Genomic DNA, 24,397 nt, shown 5'->3' on the forward strand with positions numbered 1-24,397 from the left:
CGTATGGAGAACTTGAGGAGTTCACTTCTGTACCACACAGCTGTACCGTGGTTACTGGACTATATCCTGGAATCCGTCCTGTCGAGATGAACCAGAGAATCAGAAAGGTATGCCCGCGCATTCACGCGCCCCTGTCAGATTGACAACATGTCCACGACGGACTATGTGTGGTGTAATCCGTGGTTCCTGTCGATGATCCCTCGGAGTTTCAAAGGTAAGATCGCCATAACACCTTCAGAGTCACAGGCTATCTATTCTGTACCAGAGGATTTCGTGGACTAGTTGCCAAATCATACGACAGGGCGATGAGAGCTCTACTCGGCACACGACTTCTTCCCTTCTTCGAACGAATACATAAACCCCGTCTGCTCCCAAGACCTGCGGAATTTCACGTCTCTTCTACATTTGTCTCTTCATACACTTGATCTTTCCCAGGCACAGCTAGCTACAATCCTCACATCTCTTCAACACTTTGTCTTTCACACGCTTGTCTTTCCCCGGCTTCAACCAACGACACAAATCTCACAGCAACCATGTCCTTGCTTGTAGCCGGACTCCTGATCATTTGCGCGGAACTTCTTCCTACCCTTCTCCTCGGAACTGTGGACCTGAACCAAGGCTCCCTCGAGCTTCCCAGCAAACGTTCGGCGGCTGACCGTGAAACGACACTCTACATCGTGAACGGGGTCAACACCTGGAAGAGTGGCAACGAGACCTCTGGCATAGCGGTCCGGTTCGACGATGGCCCGGAGCGCATTCTTATGCCCGAATCCGACCTAAGCCCATCGGTCCATCAATCGTGGGGCCCAGACGTCCCCGACACCATCCACATCACCAACGTCGGGCCGCCCGTCTGTGTTGGGGGCTTCAAGATCGAATATCCCGACGGCTCGAATTTCAGCATCAACGGCAACCTGGGCAAAGTATGTGGTGCCAAGCACTACGAGGGCCAGGAAACTGCCTTCTTGACCGACGACCCATCTTGTACCTGGATCGACCACACCGACCCTGAGTCGCGGGCTATGATCTTCAACATGACGGTTGTTCATTGGTCGGACCTCAACGTTGAGATCCACAACAAGACGGACCTGTGCAAAGAACCCTTTATGACGAGGGAAAACTCGACAAGTGCGGACACACAAAAGAGGACAAGCCACGCCGACTTCAACGGCCACCTGATCAAGAGCAAGTTGGCAATCAACAGTGCTGCGCGCTTGTGCAACGATACTGCCTCAGTTGGCCCAGACTTTGCCGCCTTGTCGGAAGGCTTATACTGCGACATGGACACAAAGGAGATTTACCCCATCTGTGACGAGGGTCAGGTCTGTGGCTGCTTCCGCGCCATGGACAACGTCCTAACTGGAGGTTGCGATGATTCCAGTGAACCTAATATCTCCGAGCGCGCGGTCCAGATCGTCAAGGCCTACGACCGTGTCGTGGTCTGGGAGTAGTTCATTCAGGAGACAGAAAAGAGGTACGGCTTACGTTCATGTATTTCAACTGCGGACGAGACTCTCAGCGATACTCAATAGGACTATACCTGGTGGCGGATGACAGTTTGTATTGTTTACAATGGATTGAGGAGTTACGAAGGTCTTTCAGGCGCATTCGGCGAGGGAGGTTTGATCATCACCGAGCAGGCAGGTTAGATAATGTGAGGAGCGTTGTCTACAAGGGCCACTTTGCTTTGTGTTCTTAACCTATGTCAGAAACTTTAGGCAGAAAATACAAAAACAGTAGGAAAATCATAGAAAAAGAAAAAACCATCCAATGGTGAAGCCGTTCCCGATGTTCATAGCCTCACTGAAATAGTTCCACTTGACCACGAAAGAACCATCAAGAGATTTTTTCGAACCATGTCAAGCCCACATTATCCTCATCTTCAGACAAGTTGAGACCTATTGTCAGCACAGCCCTCGAGTGGCAGTGAACTACCCAAAGCTAAATTGCGTACTGCTAATTCTCACTTTCCAACATTCCCTGATAAGTACACCCAGATCAAATCAGCTCATTGCACCTCTCCCACCTACACTCAGCAATGCCTTCTTCTGCTCATCTGACACCTTCACAGCAGGCAGGCTCTTCACTGATCCTCCTTGATTGAGCGTACTAGGTGGCGGCAAGAACCCTATTGCAACGAGATATGCCAGGGACAAGCCGATGGTATTTCTCGTTACCGAGCTGCCACCACTGATATCTTCTCCACTCCATTCACGGTCCGCATATAATGCTTTCTGGGTATTGCTATCGTCCAGTTCAATCGAGACAGAATTCGCTGGGAGATCGTTGGCCACAAATGTGAACAGTGGCATGAGGGCGAAATCGGTGTTTGTAGTGACATATTCGTTCAGGATTGAACACCAAGGGATGTAATCGATCAAGCTTGCCGTGTATCCATACGTCTGTAACGTCGCGAGGAATTGATTGAACCGTAGCTTAGGATTTCCCGAAATGCAGGCCACCTTGGTGCTCTCCGATGGCGGATTGAAGGCACATGCGACCACAGCGCGAGCGACGTGATCGACTGGGGCCATATTGATCGTGTTGAGACCCATATTCGGACGGGTCTTGAGCTGGACGCAGCCTTTCAACATCCTGACGAGGAAATCATCGGTGACTGTGACTCCAGTCTTGGTATGGCCAAGGACGTACCCTGGCCTTACAGAATATCCACGAAGACCTCTTCTGCCAGCTTCGCGGACCAGCGACTCGCTAACCCACTTGCTCTGACCATATCCCGTGGTGAGACCTTCGCTGCTTCCACTCAAGTCGTCTTCTTCGCTGACGCCCTCGCCTCCAGCAGCAATGATGCGCGCTGCTTCAGAAACGTAGTGATCGTGGTCGAGCACACTGGTCGAGGACACGAATGCAAGAGATTTGGGCTTGCCTTCAGCACAAAGCTTGATCGCTTCGATAGTGCCAAGCACGTTGGGTGGCTTGAGCATCTCGTAGGTGTTGATCCAATGTACTTGAGCTCCGTTGTGAATGACAACGTCTGTCTCTTCGGCGATTTGTTTCCACGCTTCGTCTGATAGCCCGAACTTGTCCGTGCCAAGGCTACCTGTCACGCATTGTATTCTGGACGTCCAGGACTCCGACCAGACGCCGTATGCTTGACACGTCATCTTCACTCTCGACATCGCAGTTGCTTCGTCTTTGGCTCGCACCAGGACAATGACTTTCACTTCGGGGTTCTTGCGCAAGAGTAGGTCCTGCAATATGAAGCATCCGAGGAACCCCGTTGCACCAGTTAGGAAAACCACCGGCATAGCGGGTAGCGCAGACGGGGCTGGTCGGAAAGATTGTGGTAGCAACTTCGCCATTTCCAAAGCATCGTGCCCATACTCTATTCCAGGCTGTTCGGCATCAGTATGATCTTCTTTCGTTTCGCCGCCTGCCAGCGCATCTGCCCCACGAATATGATCAATGTAAGCAGCCATATCTTTCAGTGTCGGTCGATTGTAGATTTTGTTGATTGCCAGGTTAACTCCGAGTGTCTTCCTGACCTGATACGCCAGTCGTTGCGAACTCATCGAGTCTCCACCAATCTCGAAGAACGATTCCGTGGGCTTTATCGTCTTCGGGATCAAGCCAGGCACTAGTTCGGCCCAGATCTTCGCCATTACTAACTCGCTTTCCGTCAAATTCTGCAGCATCGAGGATTTGCGCCTCCTGCTAGCAATAAGCATGGTGGCATCCGGAAAGGGGAGCTTAGGCCGATCAATTTTGCCGTTCGGATTGAGTGGCATAGATTTCATAGGGACAATGATCGAAGGGACAGCGTACACAGGAAGTTTTGTTCGAAGATATTCCTGTACGCTCTGCTGGAGAAGGCGGAAGCGTTCGAACCGACCAGCCATGGAGCCATCGTCGGAAATGTCTTCCTTGCCTTGGTCTGCTAGATATTGCTCCCATTTTGACATCTGTGGTACAACATAGCTGACCAGCATTTGTTCCTCGAACTTGTCTCTTCGGACAAGGGTGACGTTCTCACGCACCAGCGGATGCTGTGAAAGGTGGGTGTCGATTTCATTGAGTTCCAAACGGAACCCACGGATTTTGACCTGAAAATCTGCCCGGCCACTGACCTCTACTTCGTAGGCTGGTGTATATCGACCAAGATCACCACTTCGATAGAGACGATCTCTTGGGCCAAAGTAGTGTTGAGTCCACGCTTTATGTTTGAACTTCTCCTCGAATCTCCGCTTATCTGAATCCAGTCCAACCTCATAACCAGGAAACCAATTATCGACAAATTTAGCTTGGGTCAATTCTGGTGTCCCAAGGTACCCCTCGGCAAGGCCTGATGCTCGCACGTAGATCTCGCCGAGTTCTCCGACAGCACAGAGCTTGGTGCGGTCGTGTTGATTGACAACTAACATCTGCACGTTGGACATGCCTTTTCCCGCCGGGATGACATCTTTTAAGCCTTCCAAAAACGAAGCGTTCTCTGCTCGAGATGGGATCTCATAATAGCTGACCGCCCCTGTAGTAGGAGATTATTAGCTCAGTGATTCGCTTCATCAGGTCTGGGGTATACTCAATTTGCGTTTCCGTGGTTCCGTACATATTGACAATCCGTACATTGGGCGCCAGATTTTGCAACGACCTGCAGTCCCGCTTGATGAGGATGTCGCCAACAAAGAATGCATGATGCAACTTTTCGAATGTGGCCACAGCTCCTCCTACCAGGATCTGCCCCATCGCTGGCGTCAAATGTGATACGGTCGCGCCCACCTCCCGCATCCACTCGGCGAGGCGTTCGTTCTGGATATCGTTCTTGGACGGCACCAGCAGCTGGGCGCCCAAGAATAGAGGTGTAAACATATCTCTCTGGATAGGATCATGGGCAATACCACTCAACATGGTGAATTTGTCCTTGTCAGAGAGGTTGAATGTCTTCGCCATCCAATCGAAGTAGTATGCTCTGCGAACCGTCAGAAAGCTGCGTCATGAAAACCGAAGACAAATTGAAAGGCTCATGTGCGAACGCCACAGTCTTTCGGAGAGGTACTCACAAACTATAGAACTCGTCAGCAAGCTGTCACGTTGAAGATAGGGTCAGACTTACCTATAATGTCTACCCTTGACTCCCTTCGGCTTACCTTCCGAACCGGACGTAAAGCTGAGGGTTGGCGTAGAGTCAGGTCCGACCACAACGCCGGTTTTTGTTGCCTTGAGGCTTTGGACATCTTCGAAGACGTCCTTGCCATCGAGTTGGCCACCCTGAACCGAGCCATCGTCATTAAGACGCAAGGCAGGGACCTCTGTTCTAAGGTCAAGATTCTGCTTAACGAAGGTTCGGACCTTATCGGACAATTCGCCCGCGTCTTGAGTAGCCTTTTCAATGATGACGAGCGCCCGAGGTCTCGAAACATCAAGATAGATATTCTGCCGGTCTGGAGGGTATGCAGGATCGAGCACTGAGAAGGTGCCACCAGCTTTCAAGGCACCCATCACCGCGACCACCAAATCAACACCACGGTATGAGTAGATCATCACCACCTCCCCCAACTGTAAACCTGATTTCAAAAGATGGTGGGCAAGTACCGACGATCCGTGATGGATCTGTTGATAGGTGAATGTCCGTTCTGGCCCATCCTCTGATTTTGTCTCCACGACGCACGTCCTATCCGGATGAGCTTCTGCATTAGCTGCAAATATATCATGGATCGCACCACGGAAGTTTGACCACTCAAGGTCGCTGGTAGGGTCGGGTAGTAGCTTCTTCTCCTCGGAGGTTGCGAAATCGATACCACCAATGGGTGCATCGACATCGGTGGCAGCATTTTGTAAAAGTGTGGTTAATTGGCCTAGTATCCCTGCTATCCTTGCACTCGAGATTAGACGTTGGTTGTATCGTGCTGTGAGCTTCAAGTCATTCGTGGATGAGAGAGTGTAGGTGATGAGTAAATCAATAGTCTCGGCATGTACGCCCAGAACATCTCGACTTGCGTTGAAAAGTGCGAACCTGAACAGTACAGGTCTCTGAAGCTGTGCTCGAAGCTTTTCTAGTGATACCGGTCTCTCTGAAGCCTCCGAGGAGAGCTCCTGCACCTGCTGGACTAGCTTGGAAAATGAATTCTTAGCATCAAGAGTTGTCTTGAGCACGAAGCTGGGACCATTCTCCTCAGAATTCGTGCCGATGCTGATGTCTTCGTCCCCAGTCAATCTTGAAACCAGGATAATAAAAGCAGTCTGAAGTATGGCAACCGATGTCGCGTCCAGGTCGGCTGAGAGCTTTGTAAGTGTAGTTGATGGTACCGTTAGTGATTCTGTAGCCTCGATAGGCCTCCTGTTGACATTGTCGGAGGTTGTTTCGGGATAATCTCTTGTCAGCGGCGTGATAGTCTGGTCTTCCAGGTGTTTGGCCCACCATGCTAAATCAGCATCTGCGTCCGGCGCCATGGGTACATATAATGAAGGAGTGAACGTTGCTTGATCTCGTGCTCACAGCACAAAATTTGCGGACTGAGTCAATATTCCCCGGCAGAACTTCGGTGGGAGAAAATGAGGGGCTTGGCGACGAGGCCGTACAGCCACGACAGCTCTGCAAGACTAGTCTTTTGTTTAGGTCAAAACTTGAAGTCATTGGAGTCGACGTCATTTCAAAGTCTCAGGGCGGGAGTGTGTTTCTATTTAGTGCTGGATATCGAACTTTTAGTCAACTATTCGTATAATCATGCAATACACAGTTGGGCCGCCGGCGGCACCAAACTGATATTGAGTACAACTACCTAGCTATTTTCATCTGGTCATGCTGTTTCTTGCTGTGTCCAATCTCCCTTGTCTCAATACCCTTTGACTGTACGAGGATGGTGACGACGATGATTTAACAATCTCCCCAGCTCCGGCCCGCTATATCCCGAGGTATAGTTGCCATTTGGCTCATAGACTTGAAGTCCGCCGATCGCCCAATACGCATCCACGAAAGCAGCCGGATTGTTGGCCACGTATGACTCGCAGGTAGGTGCCAGTGAAGAACACTCACTTGTGTGCCAGAAGGCCTCAACCCAACTTCCGCAAAAGGCTGTGTTAAAGATTGGCTGGAGGTTGATGAAATGGTCATCGAAAGTATCGTTGCCATTGTTGACAAACTTCACCTCCGGGGCGCCCCAGCTACTTCCGTTTGCCTCATGATGTGGATTAGGCAATCCCTCCGATAGATCCTGCGGGATGTTGTCGCGTTCGAAGCTCCAAATTTGTATGACGTCGGCGGAAATTTCAGTGACCACGACACGTCCACCTTGAGCATTGAAATCTGCACCATAGCTTTCGGGTGAGCCCGTCGCAGCACAGCCAACGTTGCTCGAGCCAACATCGCAATCGAGACTGGTGAAAGTTCCCGTCATAGCGCTGTGATTACCATGTCGCAGGCTGGTCAAGTTCGCAACAGAAACTCCGGCGTCGCTATGCAGTGCTAGAGTGTTGACCGAATTATTGTTAATGCCCTCGATGATGTCAACTTCGCCTCGACGTGGCCATGGAGCGCCCTGACCAAGCAGCCAGAATGCGGGCCAGGTGCCACAGCCCGAGGGCATATGCATGATGTCTGCTACGATCAAAGAATGATTGAACCAATCTCTACCTTGAACGCGCACGGATGGTCGGCCATCAGGAGTAACATTTTTGAAATCAGTTCCCAGAAAGACTGCGTAGCTATCGTTCAGTGCCGAACTGGAGATATAGCCGGCCAATCCGGCATCGTTCGCTGTGTCCAAGTCGAGATAAGTGACGAAACTATTGCTTGGGTCTGGCCCAGAAAAGAAATCGAAGCTCTGAAAAAAGTTCTCGCTCGTGTAGTTCTTGACGAGCTGGTAGGGCGAGTTAGAGGTCCCGTTCTGAGCGTTAGATACTCCCAGGAGGATGACGACGACCAGCGTTGTGTAAAGTTGAACCATGATGGGCCGGCTTGTCGGTTGATTGGTGATTGAGGTGATTGAGGTGATTGTCGTGCAGTATGAAGCATTCGGATGTGCGTAGTCTCTTTGTCCAAAGAACTGGTATATGTCTAGAAGAACAGATAAAAGATAGAGGGTCATAAGCAGCAGATCTCACCGTTCCTAAAAGGCATAGTGACATTGCCTTGTCACGTCGTTCGAAGCGACAAAGAAGGCAGTCTTTTGACTGCCCGAGGACAAACGACTGCGTTGTCGCTCGGCGTTTGAGCAGGACCACAAACAAAGAAATGGCTTCGACTGACACAACTGAAGGACATAGAGCCACTTGGGACAATAAGCTCCCTGGCCTTTTCTCAAGATAGACTCCACACAAGCCTTGATATCACGAGGCCGGACTTGATCCAGGCTGTCCATACTTTTGCATGATACCTTAGCCTAGGATCATGGCGCTGAGTAAACAGGCGGGGCGCCTTCCCAATGATGGGTCTAACAGCGAATACCGCCGGCATAGATATGTGGATGGCATTCTGCATGAGCGATAGCATAAGTGTGTGCAAATGATTGACGACGTGATAATGTAATGAAGAGGTCGAATTGTAGTTCCCGTGACAGCGCGTCAAAAACCACTTTACGCGTGTGCGGCTAAGATGTCGACGTCATCATTGGCTGGAGTACTTTTCGAAGGCGGCGACAAAGAAACGCAGTACATTTTGACTGATGCCAATTTACACTGTAGGCTTGTCGGTTCCTCCTGGACTAAATGGCTCATGGCCAAACTGCAGGCTGCTACTGTTTCGAACCAGGTCGTCAACAGAAAACGAAAGCGCCGCTCCAAAGACGATGACCATGCGGCACAGGACAGTGCGCCCGATGCCGCTACTGCGACAACCACGACCACCAAAGTCCCTACCAAGACTCAGGATGGAGGTGCAAAGCCTAGAAGAACGAAGGCGACATCGAAGCCAGCCATTGTCCGACGTGACTCGTCTACCAATCTTGTCGAATCCGATATACCTTGGCCTGATCACTTCAAGTACCTATCTCAGCTGCATCGAGCGCTGAACGTCGTCTACACATTTTGCTGTACGCGAAGACATTTTGCAACGACGTGGGAAAACATAAAGTCTACCGTCGAAGGTCACATCAAGAGACCGTTAGTCGAGGAAGATGTTGCACAAGTCAAAGCCCTCGTACCTCGCGCCATCAATTTCGCATATGTCGATGAGGAACATCTATTGGTCACAGTGATGGGAGAAGAAGATGGGATCAAAGGTGGAAGAGCTGAACACTTCAGATCCTTGCAGGAAGATGAAAGTGGTCCCAAAGACAAGATTGAGACACCGAAAGAGTTGCTGTTCTTTGAGTTCATCGATGGTGATTTGAAGAGGCAGGTCATTGACCCTAAGACAGGACAGCCTACCAAAGCCACCAACAAGCTGAGAAACGAGGACTTGAAGGTTCCGGTCTTTAGCCAGAAATCAATGCTCAAGCTCATCGAAAAACGCAATGCCAAATTCACGTCCGCAATAAACGCTTTCCTCAACCTGTGTGCAGAAGAAGGGAAGGACGCTGTTAAAGAGATCCTGGAGTTGAAGCAGCTGTATATTCCTTACCCCTCCACCAGTCGCGCAGACACTCCGGCGCCGGAGCCTGCTGGCTTGCCCAAGAGCATCCCGAAAGAAAGAGAGTCCATCTCCCAGATTGTCAAGGAGATTACTGAGTTGGAGTGGTACACTCAGCAGATCGTTCCCGATGGACATCGTGTCTTTGACCCCCAACCAGCTATATATGGTGAAATCAACTTCCCGCTGTCGCAAAACCTGGTCAATGCTCTGTACAACAGTCGGAACATCACCCAACTCTATTCTCATCAGGCTGAAGCCATCAACAACCTCCACAATGGCCATCACGTCATCGTTTCGACATCAACAAGTTCAGGCAAATCGTTGATCTACCAGATACCCATGTTGCACGAGCTTGAAAAAGACCCCGAGAGTCGAGGCATGTACATATTCCCCACCAAGGCTCTTGCCCAGGACCAACGGCGCAGCATGAAAGAATTGCTGCAATATATTCCGGGGCTTGAAAGCACTATCGTCGAGACTTTTGATGGCGATACTCCAATGAACGAAAGAAACAGTATAAGAGATGAAGGACGAATCATTTTTACGAATCCAGACATGCTTCACATCACGATTCTACCACAGGAAAGTGGATGGAGAACTTTTCTCCGTAACCTCAAATATGTGGTTGTCGACGAGTTGCATGTATACAACGGTCTGTTCGGCGCCCATGTATCATTCATCATGCGCCGGCTTCGCCGAATATGTGCAGCGGTGGGAAACCGCAAAGTGAAATTCATATCGTGCTCAGCCACGGTTGCGAACCCTGAAGAGCACATGAAGACCATATTCGGTGTCGACAAGGTCAAGCTGACCGACTTCGATGGATCACCGTCAGGGCGCAAAGAGTTCATCTGCTGGAACACTCCGTTCAAGGATCCTGGTGATCCGTCCTCCGGTCGAGGCGACACGTTCGCAGAGACAGCCCGTTTGATATGCCAACTCATTTTACGTGGCGTCCGAACGATCGCTTTTTGCCGTGTGCGCAAACAGTGTGAAGTGCTGCTAGCGGCTGTCAGGACTGAATTCACAAACCTCGAGAGGCCAGAGTGTGGAGCGCTAGTCATGGGTTACCGTGGCGGCTACTCAGCGCAAGATCGTCGCCGCATCGAATCCGAAATGTTCGGTGGCAAGCTTATGGGCATCATCGCAACGACAGCCCTAGAACTAGGTGTTGACATAGGATCCCTGGACGCGGTAGTCACCATGGGCTTCCCGTACACCATAGCGAATCTGCGTCAACAGAGTGGTCGTGCTGGACGTCGCAACCGAGACTCGCTCTCCGTGCTGGTGGGTGACTGCTTCGCAGTTGACCAGTATTACATGCAAAACCCAGACGAAATCTTCACAAAACCGAATTGCGAACTCCAGGTGGATCTGCAGAACGAACTGGTCGTCGAAGGCCACATGCAGTGCGCCGCATACGAAATGCCAATTAAACCCGACGAGGACGTGAAGTTCCTGGGGAAGATGCTACCTGAGATATGCGAGGAGCGACTGACGTACGATCCTATGGGCTTTTACCACTGCAACGAACGTTTTCGGCCCTTGCCCTCAAAGTGCGTGGCTATTCGCGACACCGAGGACGAGCATTTCGCGGTGGTTGACATCACGCACGGGCGCAATGTGGTACTCGAAGAAGTCGAGGCTTCTCGCGCATTCTTCACGCTGTACGATGGCGGCATCTTCCTGCACCAGGGTCGCACCTATATGGTCAAAGAGTTCTCGCCGGAGCGCAAGATCGCGCGCGTGCAGCTCGTCAAGGTCGACTGGACGACCCAGCAGCGCGACTACACGGATGTCGACCCCATAGAAACAGAACAGGTGCGTCGCGTGTCGACCGAATCCCTCACCAAAGCGTACTTTGGCCGGATCAAAGTCCAGGCCGTGGTCTTCGGGTTCTTCAAAGTCGATCAGAAGCGTCGTATCCTCGATGCCGTTGCCGTCGACAATCCTCCGGTCATCATCCACTCGCGCGGCCTGTGGCTCGATGTGCCCAAGTTTGCACTGCAGATTCTGCAGGACAAACGGCTCAATCTTGCTGCGGGCATCCACGCCGCTGAACATGCCGTCATGAGTCTCATGCCGCAATTCGTGGTCAGCATGCCCGGCGACGTGAGGACCGAGTGTAAGAATGCGCTCAAGGAGTTTGCGAAACGGGAGACGCAGCGCAAACGACCCGCCAGATTGACCTTTTACGATGCCAAGGGCGGTGCGGCGGGTTCGGGTATCGCGGCGAAAGCGTTTGAGTTTGTCGATATTCTTCTTGAGCGTGCCGTGCAGCGTGTCTCGGCTTGTCATTGCCTCGAGGGGTGTACCGAGTGTATTTGCGATGAGCGGTGTAAGGAGAAGAACATGATCATGAGCAAGGCTGGGGCTGAGGTCATTTTGAAGAGTCTTATTGGCGCGGAGATCGATATCGATGCGCTGCCTGAAGGTGAGGAGGAAAGAGTACCTGCTGGCGTGGAGACTGTCATCATGGCTACCGAGGTCATGGGTAGGAATGGGCGTAAAGTTGTTGAGAAGGACTTTATCAAGCAGGAGAAGAGCGATGATGATTGTATCATCATCAAGGAAGAGCCTGATGATATCTAGATTGAGGATATGCAGTAATGTTCTTCTTGTCCAAAATGATGATTCGGCAGGATATAAACACCATCTCTTCACGGCGCGGCCTGGGAAGCACTTGCATATGGACTTGCGAATAGTCTGGGTGAAGGTTCTGGACCAAACTTGGGGAATGTCACCTAGACTACCGTCAAAGAAATGTCCAAGCGAATACGTTCGAGGCGACCGCCCTTGCACATGGACTTGGACATTTTCTTATGACGATGGTCTGGGAGGGCGACTTGGACACTTTGCACTTGGACATTTTTTTCACGGTAGTCTAGGTGAAAACATGGACGCTTTGGACTTGGACATATCTGTGGCCGTTGGGCCGGGAGGGCGACTTGGACACATCGGACTTGGACATTTTTTTGACGGTAGCCTGGGTAAAGAATTGGACTTGGTCGTGGGCCTGCAAGTTGTCTGATCCAAAACTTCGCTCTATCCCGCCTTGCTTTGAGACTGCCTGTCGCTCCTCATAGCGGTAATAGATAGTGTGGCCAAAGGCTGTGATAATATTTTCGCATGTCCTGTAATGATACTTGCTTCACCCCGCGGTAGATGTCATGTCCAGTCCTCTCGTCGTAGCATTGACAAAAGCGTCCGCATCCTTCCTGATCTGTGCCACACTGACAGTCCCAGAACCATAGGCTTGAGAGATGGCAGCTTGGACTTCCTCGTCATCAAAAACGCTGTCATCTTGGATGCCTTCCACTGCCACCACTGTGCGCCAGTACTCGTCGTCCGTATCTTTCAGATCGGGATTGCGGACCGTAACATTCCGCGCTATCGAGTAAGCGCGTAGATTCGTCTGGGTCATTTGCAATGACACATTCGCTTGCGTAAGGAGTTCTTCGGTGCGCCGGCGAGTTACTTCCGGATCGGCGATCGCTGGGGCGCTGTACAGCAGGAAACGCCCCGTGGCTGAAGCATATATGAGGAATGCTAGGACTGCGTCGAACATGCATAGACCTAGGTAGCGTAAGGTAGATGCCAGCCAGAATACCCCGACAGGGCCGGGCGTTTTCGAGTCAACGGTCGGGTTGTACGTGCATGTCACGGCGATGTCGAGCAGCGCAACGGCCAGACCGCCCAGAAGAGCTCGTGAGCGCCACCGGCTTGCTTCGAAGCCTGCGATGGTTTCGGAAGTAGCTAGACCTAGACATAGCATGTGGAAGAGGTGTGGAAGGAGCACATTGAGAGGCAGATGGTAGAGCAGATATGAGAATTCGTCGTCGGAGTGGCAGAAGGTGCAGTTGAGAAGCGTAGATGGACCGAAGCGAAAGTATAGCTGGCGGAGGCTGCGTGTGATCAGTTCAGCCTGGCCCTTCGCCGCGGGATATATGTACGTACGTTGGGGAAGTGAGTTTCGAGCGTAAAGCTTCATCAATGGGAGTCAAGACACCTTGCTCCCGGAGAAGGGCGACACGGCCGAACAGCGCGTCCGTAGGCATCGTAAGACGTGACTGTGTCGTGACGAACACATTGTGATACTCGAGTTTACCGGTCAACGGTAGTGAGAAATACAGGAAGACGCATATCGAGACGAAAAGAGCATTAAGGCCCTGGCTGGTTTTCTGGGGAAGTGGTCGCGGTGTTGGTCTCGTCCGGATAGCCGTCTTGACGACTCGATAGTAATTGATTGCTCGAGGAAGAATGAAAGTAAATATCATCGGCCAGAAGGGTTTGATGCTATTCATGCCAGTGAGTAAAGGTCATTTCGACGGGCGGGTTTCGGAGTGATAGCCACCTTTGTAATAAAGTCATGCTGGATGAACAGAGATAGTCTTCTTGACCATTTCACAAGTTTGAACTCAAGTTCAGCCGTCCGAGCTCGAGACAAGAGTCGTGTGTGAAAATGTATCGTGCAAAAAAAGGCGTTGGGGTCATCAATAGCAGCACTCATCGATTGAAGAGAGTTGTTTGATGTTGTGTCAAAACTGCAAGATGAACGGAGAATTACCCGACGGAACAATAATATCCCGGATGCCCGACCCCCTTTTTCTCTCCCAGGGGCGATGATGTTACAGTCCAGTTTGGGGCATGACATTTTCCAGTTAAGGTTCTGGGGATGAGTCTTGCCTAATCATCTTAACCTAGCAGATTCGTTTAATTGAAACTCTTGTCAGGGCCATGTAAAATCAGGCTTTCCGCCTGGCAGCATCATGCGGAAAGGCCAGCCTTGCATTTCATGAATCTCTGTGACAATTCTTCGTAACCACAGTGTAGGAACGATTGGGATCCAGAACTCGCATTTCTCGCTCCTCAAAATCTCCATTCCAGCAAACCATGATTGTCGACCCTCATCGCGGTGACCACTGGTCAGCTGAGCGTGAGCCAGAGACATGTGTATCATTGCGGCCGTGAACCCACCCTTCGACTTGAGAGTGTACATACGTGCGACCTCTTGGAGAGCAAACTTCCATCGCCGCATAGCCTCATCGTGTTCGGATCTCATGTGGGCTATACGCGCAGCAGCAAGGAGCCCGCGCATGTGCAACTGCTGGTCGTGAAGGTCGTCCAATTCAAAAGGCATGGCATTTTGGAGCTCCCTGAGCACTGATTCTGCCGCATCCAGTTTGTCAAGTCCGATGTTGCCTTCCACTGAGGCTAGTAACAGCCGTTGAAAAGGGCGGCGTAGACGATCAGACTCGGCGATGCTGTCCAACTCTGGGCGAAGGATCTCGACGACCTTGGAATGCTCTTGCATCTCACAATATATGTCAGCTAGTCTGCCGGCAATGAGACGGCGAGTGTTGAGCCGTATCGGATTGGTCGTGTATAGGGACAAGAACTGTTCCAACGACGCCCTAGCCGCGACGAAATCTCCAACAGATTGGAAAAACCTTGCTGCCACTCCTTGAAGCCTGGATGTTATCAATATCTAAACTTGACAACGGCTGTACCGCTTCCCACTTGTAGATGAAGGAGGGCACGTCACTGTCGTAGCTCTTGATCTTGTTCTCAATCTGAGAAATGTGAAGGCGCCCCTGGAGTGCATGGTCCCGGCGAGTCAGTGGTTCTGGACCTTGGCATAGGAAGTCACGAATTTGTCGATCTGACCAGTTCTCCATCCAGACGATCGAGTATACTCCGAAAGAGTACCACTGAGGCGTGCAGATAGTAAGGCATGGGTTTCCGCAAGAACGTCCTTGCGTGATTGACAGCCATGCGGCGGATGGCAACCAAGTCTCTCTCGCAAAAGTAGAGGAAGGTTTCAAGCACATGAGGTCTGAGTGGCGCCTGCACTTTGTAGGTCTTTGCCGCTTTTTCCAACAACGGCCAAATCGCCTTCTTTAAAGGCGCAGGCCTGCGATTCACTGTTAGCGGCAATCCTCGAAATCTTGTGACGAACCCATACCAGTTCGTGTTGCCTTCGTAGCATGGCGGACTGGCGAAGCAGATCATCTTCAGGGCTATAGTCCCCAGTTCTTCCATTGTTTCAGGGCGCAGGGCGTGGGAGAAGAATGACCCCACTCTGGACACAAAGACCAGGTGATGGTACCATCTTTGAGGGCACTCTTAGTGTTATAAGAGCTTGCCGTATTCTGGTCGAGACCCATTTCATCTGACAAAAGCTCGATCAATTCAGTGGGGAGGCCAAATTGGGCCGCGCTGGTGTCTGATATCTCTCCATCCATAGTCCATCGCCGCTGTGGGAAGCGCACACTTTTCAGAAGGATATCGGGGATGTCACAGCCACCTAGAGCGTGCAGCACCAGGAACAATTGGTCCGAGGCTGGAACAACATCTGAAAAATCAACGCAGAGGTTATAGTACGAGCATGATGGGGAGCGATCTAGAGACAAACGTTAGCGCCGCATCTCAGCCGACAATGTGACCTCCAAGACAACTGACCACCAAGTTGACTTATAATGAGTCGCTGCACAAGATCAGTGTAGTTTTGAGTCTTCCGTGGACCTAGGGCTTTCAAATGAATGAAGACTCCCTCGTCATCAATATTGAGATATCTCTCGTAGCTACGCTATGTTAGCCCTCTTTGAACGTTAGTCCGTGGCGCATTTGCTCACGTTGAAGGTGGGATTTCCAGTGGAAGCCATAGGAGTGCTCCGAGACCGCCAAGCTTCCGGGCAATATTGATATATTTCCTTCCCGAGTGTCGAAGCTCCTGGTAGTTCTGTTGGCCACGAATGGTGCTGGCGATCTGTGGAGGCACCCACACCTCAGCTTCCAGCTTCGACCGGAGGAAAATTACGACACATGCAAGTCGTCGCCGCAACTCGTTATGGACAACGTCGTCAGAAGGGGTCCAAAAACCATCAACGTCGTCATTGAATTTCTCGCGAACTTGATCGATGGTAGCGACGTCGAGTGACTCCACAGAAAGGACTTTTGTCGTGCGCTGATTGGATGGTGTGATTCGGTACTGGACTTCGCGGCTAAGTGACTTTGACCGGGCCAGAAGACCTTGAAGATCTCTCAAAAGACCATTGAGGGCATGAATGAGACTTTGGGCTTGCGCCTCGTCATAGTTCTTGGCCAGCCGGCGAGCCTCTTTGCAGACTCATGTGACATCCATTTTGTGGACGGGCGAGTCACGGAAGTCATTCAAAATTGGGCTTCTTCCGTCTGGCAAAGAGGAAAGTTGAGGTTCGAAGCGCGTTATTAATCTAATCAGATTGATAAGTTAATAGTGCGCTAGTCTCCACCAGGGCGCAGTTTTAGCTCCAACGCCCAGACTACAGCAGGAATCAGTCCGGCATCGCTGCGTACAGTGGAGTTGAATGTCAAACCTGATTTGGTGGGGAAGGCTCTGGGATGGACCTTGGCCGATGAGAGTCAGATATATCATAATGCCTCTTGTGCCGGCTTAATCTCACTGTGATTCACTTCTCTGTTACAGCTACACCTTACCATTAGCCATGCGTCGCCGTTCAATTTCCAACAAGTCTGATGAGTCGAAGTCGCCATCGGACGAGACAAGTTTCCTTCAGCAGGGACTGCAGGCGCAATACATGAGTCCTGCTCCACCAAAACCCCAGGCTGTCTCATGGGCGTCGATCCCTAGGAAAGGTCAGCTTGCTGTCATAGTATTCGCCCGATTGGCAGAGCCCCTGAGCGAACGGTCTCTGTCATCGTACCTCTTTTACCAACTGCGATGGTTTGATCCATCTCTGAGTGCTGCAGAAATCGCCAAACAGGCTGGATACCTCACCGCCGTGTTTGCTGCCGCACAATGCCTCACATCTATGTGGTGGGGATATGCTGCAGACAGTCCTTACCTCGGTCGCAAACCTGTATTGGTTGTTGGCATGATGGGCTCGGCGATATCAGCGCTGGGAATGGACTTTTCAAGGTCTCTGTCCATGGCTTTCTTCTTTCGCTTTCTGGCTGGTGCACTCAACGGGAATGTTGGTGTACTTCGAACAATGGTATCCGAGGTGGTGGTGGACAAACGGTATATCCGATTCAATGAAAGACTCAAGGCACAACGACTCATTCAGTCAAAGATACAAAGCTCGAGCCTTCCTTCTCCTACCCATGTGCTTCAATGTTGGAGTTATTATCGGGCCACTTCTAAGTGGTTTCCTTGCGGACCCTGTTCACTCACTACCGAGCATTTTTGGCCCTGGTTCGCTGTTCGGAGGTAAAGGCGGTGTGCTGTGGATGACGAAGTTCCCATACGCGTTGCCCAACCTAATGTTTGCCATCATCCTGGGCACAGCGGCTCTTGCGATCATCTTGGGTCTCGACGAGACGCACCCACAACTACGACACCAGCCCGATCGCGGCCGCAGACTCGGGAGACTCCTGGTCCGCAGGCTCCTGAGAGGCAAAGCGGACGAATATGCTTACCATCCCATACATTATGACACTTCTGCTGCCTCAAACGCTCGGCTTTCATGCGACGAGGTTGTAGAAACGCCAGCGTCTGAACCCGAGGACAAACTTCGGCCCCGGCTTCGTGACGCATGACGAGAAATGTCTGCCTGACAATGCTGCAGCGCTTTCTCCAGTCATTGCACGTCTCGGCATTCAACTCGATTTTCTTTAGTCTTCTTCCGGCACCACGAGCAGACCAAGCCAGTTTCGATTTACCTTTCCGCTTCAGTGGTGGCCTCGGGCTCTCGAGCAAGAAAGTAGGCTTTGCCAACACGACCATCGGCATGATTGGGCTACCGCTACAATTACTTCTGTACCCAAAGCTCATCGGCAGCATCGGTGTCAGAAACTCGTATCGTGTCTTCCTACCACTCAGCATCATCGCATACGTCCTGCTGCCCTACCCGGTTCTGTTGCCTGACGATGTCGTGCTAATCTGGATATGCTTATCAAGCGTGCTGGTGATGCGTGTTACGTCTCGGACCTTTGTAAACCCAGCGACGGTGATGCTGGTCAATGACTGTGCACCCAGTCCACATCTGCTTGGGACGGTGAACGGTGTTGCCTCAAGTATATCGAGTGCGGCTCGCATCTTGGGACCGACTGTGGGTGGCGCTATGCTTGGCTGGGGACTCTCTCACAATTTTGTTGGGTTGCCGTTGTGGGTATTGGCCATGATCGCGATGGTAAATTGGATAGCCCTCCTGTTGATTGAACATGTGAAGATGTGAAAGTATGGATATCCCTCACTGTTCTCCGCCGCGTCACGATGCTGGGTGATTAGGAGAGGCGTCCTAAGCAAGCTGTATTTGGTGCATAGCCCAGAGTTTTCTGCCGTTCCGAAAGTCTGCTGGAGCACCAGCGTAGTTTATGGCCCAGCAGTCGTGCGGTCTTGCGTACTGATATCGGTTGCAGCTGTGCATGATCAGCAGCAGCACGTGGTGATAAAGGTGTTTGTATTGATATGCGGCCATGTCGCGGATACTCCGGTATCGGCTAGATCAGACCCTGACAGGCGAGTGTGGGTATGTGTTCTGCGACAATAGCAGCAACGTGGGTTGGCATATCTTCTTGTTACCGTTGCCAAGAGGTGGATTTTCTCACTGTGAGAGATCTTGATTGAACCTACATCCCCTGTCGGCTTGTGTCTGCCAAAAGTACCCATCGCATAAGAGACTCGCAAGGGTCCTCCTTGCAATGGATTCAGTTCTTTTCAAGGTGATGGCCTCGGGCCACTCTGTTAGCGGGGACGATATCCGGTACCGTCGTTGCGAAACTTCTTCTTGAAATGGCTCGGGTTACGGCAATCAGTGTATTTCGAAAGAGAGGGAAATCGCGATGAGCGTTGGGTTCGGCGTCGTGCATTTCGTGATTCGAGTTCATCAGGCACCAAAGTCCTCGCAATGGACGTCTATGCTATAGCCAGATTTGTCTTCACAATGGTCGACCGAATCTCTCACGGCATCCAGTAGCGACGTTGGGCCACAAGCAACCACTAGGACTCGATGGTGGCCCTCGACTCCCTGCATCGCTTCACAGATGACCCTCTCGGTGCTCATCTTCCCATACTTGACGTTGATAATGTGCTCGAGACCCTTCTGCGCCTTTCCGCTGAGTAGCGGGTGCATGATGCCAGTCTTCAACATGTCCTCATCGGCGAAAGCGTCATCTACTGGCAACAGACGTTGAATGTCTTCAAGACCACTGTTGAGATATGAAGCATTCTCTGGGCTTGTGCTCGATTCCTCGCTGGTGATATATAGCCTCACTTTCATGGATGACCCGGCCCTTTCAAGATTGTGCAAATGTTCGGAAAACCAGCTCAGATGTTCTGCTTCAATTGTTACCAGAGCCACAACAAACAATTTCCTGCCCATGAACGCACCTGTACTCTTCACAGCCCACACAAAGTCAATCGACTGGAATGTGATTCTGCCAGAGTGGTTCAACATGCGGTTCAAAAGACCAAAAGTGAACGCAGCCCCACTCCCTCCGGCAATCAGAACCAGCTTGTCGTAGATTGCAGTGTCCGGCAATGTCCCATAAGGTCCATCCACTGATACCCAGGTAGCACAACCAGGGTGCTGGATGGCGAACTCACAGACAGATCTGGTGAAGCCTTTGTGTTACTTTATCACGAGCTCCAAGCCAGAAGGGCCATTGCTGACAATCGTAAACGGATGGGCCTGGTAGAGTTGAAGTCGCGGAGTCCATAAGAAACAATGCGAACCTGGCAAGGCGACCTCAACATAAGGCTTTCTCAAAAGCAAGCGCGTTCCACCACCTGGAAGTGGGTAAAATGCAGCATGATTGTTGACGAGGTTGTAGCACATTCTCGCTGCTCGAACGCCACGATCCAGTGACCACATACAGGCAATGAATAGCATTACGACAGGAAGCTTTTTCGCCCAGTCGGGCCGGTGTAGGCCTGTCAGGATGACCGCAGCTATGAAGCCAGAAGTGTGGCTAACATAGAACGTCTGGTACTGCTGATGTCTGAAAACACCCATCAGTAAGATGAACATGGCAACGCCAGAGCCGAGACCTTCTCTGTTGCCTGCTTCACATAGAGTTGCCCCACGACCCTGGCGGCCAAAGTGTATTGTGTAGAAGATAGCATGGAGCAGCACCAAGAATGTCGTGGTGTAGCCAACGATTCGATGGAAGATATTGAGCTGGGTGCGCGATACGGCTGTCACAAGGGCCAGTGGTGTGTTCTTCAGCCCAAAGAAGACACATAGCGCCATGTTCGCAGCTCCCATCCTACGTAGACATGTTAGCCACAAGATCGATCACAGTATAGGTAGTAGCAAATCACCATCCAAATCTGGAGGCAAAATGGTTGACTCGATAGGTAGCAAGTATGGTTGAGGATAGAAGGACGTTGCTCAGGAGGTAGATGCCAACCAACACAACTAGGCCGTGGGACGGTCGACCAAACCACTTCCAGCAGGAACGCTTCTGCAGCTTGCTATGGCCTGTTAGTAGACTAGCAGGTCGAAGTAGAGCTTGCCTATGTACTGGAAAGCCTGGTAAAAGGCCGCAAAGCCATAACGTCGCAGTCGGCGAGATGACAAAGTTGCTGGAGCCTTGCTGCGAGAAGTGTACAACCAGCGAGTCGCAACAACAGAGAGGATCAATGCACAGAGAAAGGCGGCATAGATGGTCAAGGCCTTTTCATTCTTGAGCTGTTTGATGGTCGGAGGCCTGAGCACATGCATCGTGCTCACCGTCGGTATGTTGAGGCCAACTTTTGGTCGTAGATCAAACAACAGGTAAAGATGAGATTTGATTGATAAGTCAGCGAGGGTCACCACAAACAGCTAGTTGCTCTGTGTCTGGCGGATATACGTTTGGGAGTGTGAGGGGATATGCGGACGCCCAAACGAGGACGAGGCCATCTTGCCGTAGGTTCCTGTGGTTCCGAGTCTTGCTGACTTGGTGGCTATCCACACTTCTCGCTTTCGCTGATGCACCTGCGTTATCTGCGGCAAAGATGCTCATCTCTTACTCACGATATCTTATGAGGTCTGAGGAAATTTCATTTGGCTCCATGCCCAGCGAAGCCACGTTGGCAGCCCCTCTCTGTTGTGAGGGACTTCAGGCAGATCAAAGGCTGTGAAATGGCTCACCGGCCGAGAACAAGAACTGATCTGCAAGTAAATATGGGTCATCTCATGGCAACAGGGATGAAGCGCTTGCATAATTCTCACAGTGAGAAAAACCTTCCGTTTTAGACTTCGTGGCACTATTGTGGGTATGATAGCGGGTACACAGGTCAGTAGCATCACCGAACACGGCCTTGGCCATATAGAATTTTTATCTGATCATCGTTATCAGATCAGATAAAACCCCTTGATCTGTGAGATTAGATGAGATGGGAAGCCATCAACTACACAGCTTTCTTCTCCTACCTTCATACCAGTCGAGTCTCTCGTGCCTGCCCACTAGAGCTGTTGTGACTTGTCGGTATGGCTTCTAGCACAGCCGATGCCAAGCCCACGCCAGCTATAGACACTGTTGTCGTTACAACTGAGGGCAATGACCTGAACGAGAAGGCTCTTGCCAGTGCCGACGTTAGCAGTCCTGTGGACGGGTCTGAAACCAAGTCGATCAGGGACTTCCCATTAAAGTGGAAACTTACCGCGCTCACCTGTGGTATCGCCTTGTCCTGGGGCTCGTCGTTCTCGGAGAACACCCTTGGCCCACTCAAGAGCACGTTGAAATCGGAACTCGGAATCGACAATGCTCAGGTAAGCATCCATTCTGGTAGATGAGGGGGGCTTTCGAGGCTGACATCAAAGACAGTACGGTACTATCTCCTCTGCTACGTCGCTAGTGAATACAATCCTCCCCATTCTGGGCGGTTATGGGCTGGATTATTATGGCGTCGAATGGTATGCTTCTCCCATGAGTTCTTCTGATGCACCTTGGGGATTCCGCTGATGTATCCGGCTGTGATCAGGGGCTCGATGGTTTGTTCTATTTTCGTCTTCCTGGGCGCTGTCATTTCGGCGGCTGGATCGAACCAAGACTCCTTCAGTCTCGTTGTAGGAGGCCGAGTCGTCATGGGGTTTGGGAGCACTGTCATTGAATCTTGTACATCCAAAGTCAGTTACAGGCCTTCCCACATACTGGCATAGTCGCATTAACACCCTTTGTGTAGATCCTGGCTCATTGGTTCCAGCACAGGGGCCTTGGTTTGGTGTACGGTGCAGACTTGGCCGTTGGAAAACTCATCGTTCTCATTGCCAAAGCCACGGCAGTTCCGATGCGTGATGCTACCTCGTTCTGGGGATGGGCGTTGTGGATACCGGCCATCGTCTGCTTCGCCAACTTGTTGCAGAACATATTCTACGTCTGGTGGGCGTGGAGTCGGCCAGAATGGGCCCATATACCCACAGGTCAGCAATTAGCCAGGAATGCAAAACAGCGTCAAGCCTTGCAGGCTGAGAAAGGAGAAGCCGTGGTTGTCGATCATGCAACCGTCCGTCGACACACTGCCCTACCCGACTGGAGGTCCCTCCTTCGGGTGCCACGGTTCTTTTGGTTGGTAGTCTGCTCACAGACTCTGCAAGCTGGCGTCGTCGGCGGCTTCAACGGCCTCAGTGCCGATATCATCACCGTGACTCGGGGTTCCACCGCACAGCTCGCGGGCTACACATCGGCCGTACAGAACGTAATCCCCGTTGTCTGCGCGCCCTTGATCGGCGGCTTTTTCGACTTCTTCGGTTACAGGATGCTTTTTGTGAGTCTGACATCGGCCATCTGGATTCTGGTGTACAGCCTCGTTGGGTATACCCAGACCAATGCTCTTGGCTCCATGGTCATTGCATCCCTGGCATCAGCCATGAACGCCCTGCCCTTTTTGGCCTCCATCCCCCTGATGGTGAACAATCAGGTTGAGCTCGGATTCGTTTTGGGCATCTGGAAGGCGTTCAACAACAGTGGAAGCGTCGTGGTTGATATGGTTGCTGGCAGGCTGCAAGATATCACTGCCGGGAACACCTATGAGCGCGTTATTGCTTTCTTCGTGGCCATGAAGGCTCTGGAATTCTGCCTGGGTCTTTTCTATGGTGTACTTGACAGAAGGTATGTCAAGTTCTGCACAAATCACGCTGAAGTGTCTCTGTGGACTAACGATTGGGTGATAGATTCCTCGGTGGCATTCTCACTATGAGCGAGACGAAGCGTATGGCTGTCGAAAAAGCAGGTAAACTTAAGGATCCTGTGGGACGTAAACCTTCGAAAAATTTCACAGCATTCGGACTCGCCATATTGAGCAGCTTGGTTGTCGTTGCTTGGGTTCTGTTCATTCGCTATTCGTTGTAAAGTGGCGACAGAGGCAGACGTGTGGTTGAGCATCGAGGTAAGCCCATGCCTACTGCTGAACATTGGGAGGATAGCAGCTTCGAATGAGGCGGTGGGACGATCCTGCTCAGCAAGGCTCGGCAGGTAGACGGCCATCCAGAAACAGGATGAAGGCGTCACCATGTTCGGAAGTCCAGTAGCGGAACAAGGTAGCGCGAAAGATCCCTGACGATACATCCTCCCAGCAAAATTTGTCAACGCAAGCCAGTTTTGAGCCTTTGAAGCGGTAATATGGGTTCCTGTAGCAGTGAGCGAGTTCGTCTGCAATGGAAAGCAGGTTGGGAGAGAAAGATCAATCAATGCCTTAGGAGCAAAATCGCCCACAGTAAACGCTCGAACTTGCTGAATCCTTCTTGGTACCAAAAGACCAAGCATGGGAGGATGCGCTCAAAGATATGCGGTCTATCCAATGTCTGATATTCACCTCGTGTATCAAACAAGCCGTGCAAACATAGTCAAATCCACTCTAAAGGTATTGGCGTTCGCACGCCTCGAACAAACTCCTCGCTAATCGTGCTGATGGTTTTTCTGAGCACCTTGACCAGCCTTGCA

The 24,397-nt window shown here is 51.4% G+C and overlaps 9 protein-coding genes across 9 annotated transcripts; 4 read left to right on the top strand and 5 right to left on the bottom strand.

Moving 5' to 3' along the window:
* Positions 1–240: 240 nt before the first annotated feature.
* EDD37DRAFT_404288 (uncharacterized protein) lies at positions 241–1,726 on the top strand. The gene has a single exon (XM_062812367.1). It carries the CDS (start codon positions 534–536, stop codon positions 1,449–1,451), a length of 918 nt encoding a protein of 305 aa, XP_062670106.1. The 5' UTR covers positions 241–533; the 3' UTR covers positions 1,452–1,726.
* Positions 1,727–2,003: 277 nt separating this feature from the next.
* EDD37DRAFT_591166 (L-aminoadipate-semialdehyde dehydrogenase) lies at positions 2,004–6,408 on the bottom strand (the record flags this gene model as incomplete). The annotated part of the gene is made up of 3 exons (XM_062814515.1): positions 2,004–4,476; positions 4,541–4,927; positions 5,072–6,408. The coding sequence occupies 3 exons, from the start codon at positions 6,406–6,408 to the stop codon at positions 2,004–2,006; spliced, it is 4,197 nt and encodes a 1,398-aa protein (XP_062670107.1).
* Positions 6,409–6,620: 212 nt separating this feature from the next.
* EDD37DRAFT_630509 (endo-1,3(4)-beta-glucanase) lies at positions 6,621–8,451 on the bottom strand. Its single transcript, XM_062816580.1, has one exon. It carries the CDS (start codon positions 8,040–8,042, stop codon positions 6,792–6,794), a length of 1,251 nt encoding a protein of 416 aa, XP_062670108.1. The 5' UTR covers positions 8,043–8,451; the 3' UTR covers positions 6,621–6,791.
* A 99-nt stretch (positions 8,452–8,550) lies between these two features.
* Positions 8,551–12,471, top strand: EDD37DRAFT_630510 (uncharacterized protein). Its single transcript, XM_062816581.1, has one exon. It carries the CDS (start codon positions 8,669–8,671, stop codon positions 12,116–12,118), a length of 3,450 nt encoding a protein of 1,149 aa, XP_062670109.1. The 5' UTR covers positions 8,551–8,668; the 3' UTR covers positions 12,119–12,471.
* On the bottom strand, positions 12,312–14,046 carry EDD37DRAFT_630511 (uncharacterized protein). Its single transcript, XM_062816582.1, has 3 exons — positions 13,881–14,046; positions 13,484–13,822; positions 12,312–13,431 (listed from the first exon to the last, which is right to left on the bottom strand). Exons 1-3 carry the CDS (start codon positions 13,895–13,897, stop codon positions 12,678–12,680), a joined length of 1,110 nt encoding a protein of 369 aa, XP_062670110.1. The 5' UTR covers positions 13,898–14,046; the 3' UTR covers positions 12,312–12,677.
* Positions 14,047–14,255: 209 nt separating this feature from the next.
* EDD37DRAFT_686795 (uncharacterized protein) lies at positions 14,256–16,990 on the bottom strand (the record flags this gene model as incomplete). Its single annotated transcript, XM_062819922.1, has 8 exons — positions 16,865–16,990; positions 16,162–16,654; positions 15,989–16,110; positions 15,636–15,929; positions 15,492–15,606; positions 15,211–15,440; positions 15,026–15,188; positions 14,256–14,997 (listed from the first exon to the last, which is right to left on the bottom strand). The coding sequence occupies exons 1-8, from the start codon at positions 16,941–16,943 to the stop codon at positions 14,256–14,258; spliced, it is 2,238 nt and encodes a 745-aa protein (XP_062670111.1). The 5' UTR covers positions 16,944–16,990.
* Positions 16,991–17,106: 116 nt separating this feature from the next.
* Positions 17,107–18,705, top strand: EDD37DRAFT_657836 (major facilitator superfamily domain-containing protein; the record flags this gene model as incomplete). Its single annotated transcript, XM_062818925.1, has 3 exons — positions 17,107–17,549; positions 17,602–18,021; positions 18,072–18,705. 3 exons carry the CDS (start codon positions 17,107–17,109, stop codon positions 18,703–18,705), a joined length of 1,497 nt encoding a protein of 498 aa, XP_062670112.1.
* Positions 18,706–19,356: 651 nt separating this feature from the next.
* Positions 19,357–21,195, bottom strand: EDD37DRAFT_657837 (ferric reductase NAD binding domain-containing protein; the record flags this gene model as incomplete). Its single annotated transcript, XM_062818926.1, has 5 exons — positions 19,357–19,805; positions 19,860–20,083; positions 20,105–20,737; positions 20,793–20,994; positions 21,030–21,195. 5 exons carry the CDS (start codon positions 21,193–21,195, stop codon positions 19,357–19,359), a joined length of 1,674 nt encoding a protein of 557 aa, XP_062670113.1.
* Positions 21,196–21,553: 358 nt separating this feature from the next.
* EDD37DRAFT_404493 (major facilitator superfamily domain-containing protein) lies at positions 21,554–24,085 on the top strand. The gene is made up of 5 exons (XM_062812369.1): positions 21,554–22,227; positions 22,283–22,371; positions 22,440–22,584; positions 22,641–23,566; positions 23,629–24,085. Exons 1-5 carry the CDS (start codon positions 21,946–21,948, stop codon positions 23,804–23,806), a joined length of 1,620 nt encoding a protein of 539 aa, XP_062670114.1. The 5' UTR covers positions 21,554–21,945; the 3' UTR covers positions 23,807–24,085.
* Positions 24,086–24,397: the final 312 nt, after the last annotated feature.

The sequence above is a fragment of the Exophiala viscosa genome (genome assembly GCF_022695815.1).
Source record: "Exophiala viscosa unplaced genomic scaffold EDD37scaffold_5, whole genome shotgun sequence".
In the NCBI taxonomy this organism is placed as follows: Eukaryota; Fungi; Ascomycota; class Eurotiomycetes; order Chaetothyriales; family Herpotrichiellaceae; genus Exophiala; species Exophiala viscosa.

Coding starts and splice junctions, on each gene's coding strand:
- EDD37DRAFT_404288 (XM_062812367.1), top strand. CDS start 534: ATGTCCTTGCTTGTAGCCGGACTCCTGATCATTTGCGCGGAACTTCTT.
- EDD37DRAFT_630509 (XM_062816580.1), bottom strand. CDS start 8,042: ATGACCCTCTATCTTTTATCTGTTCTTCTAGACATATACCAGTTCTTT.
- EDD37DRAFT_630510 (XM_062816581.1), top strand. CDS start 8,669: ATGGCCAAACTGCAGGCTGCTACTGTTTCGAACCAGGTCGTCAACAGA.
- EDD37DRAFT_630511 (XM_062816582.1), bottom strand. Junction 13,432..13,483: donor TCGAAACTCACTTCCCCAAC/GTACGTACATAT, acceptor GATCACACGCAG/CCTCCGCCAGCTATACTTTC.
- EDD37DRAFT_404493 (XM_062812369.1), top strand. CDS start 21,946: ATGGCTTCTAGCACAGCCGATGCCAAGCCCACGCCAGCTATAGACACT. Junction 22,372..22,439: donor GATTATTATGGCGTCGAATG/GTATGCTTCTCC, acceptor GGCTGTGATCAG/GGGCTCGATGGTTTGTTCTA. Junction 23,567..23,628: donor TATGGTGTACTTGACAGAAG/GTATGTCAAGTT, acceptor ATTGGGTGATAG/ATTCCTCGGTGGCATTCTCA.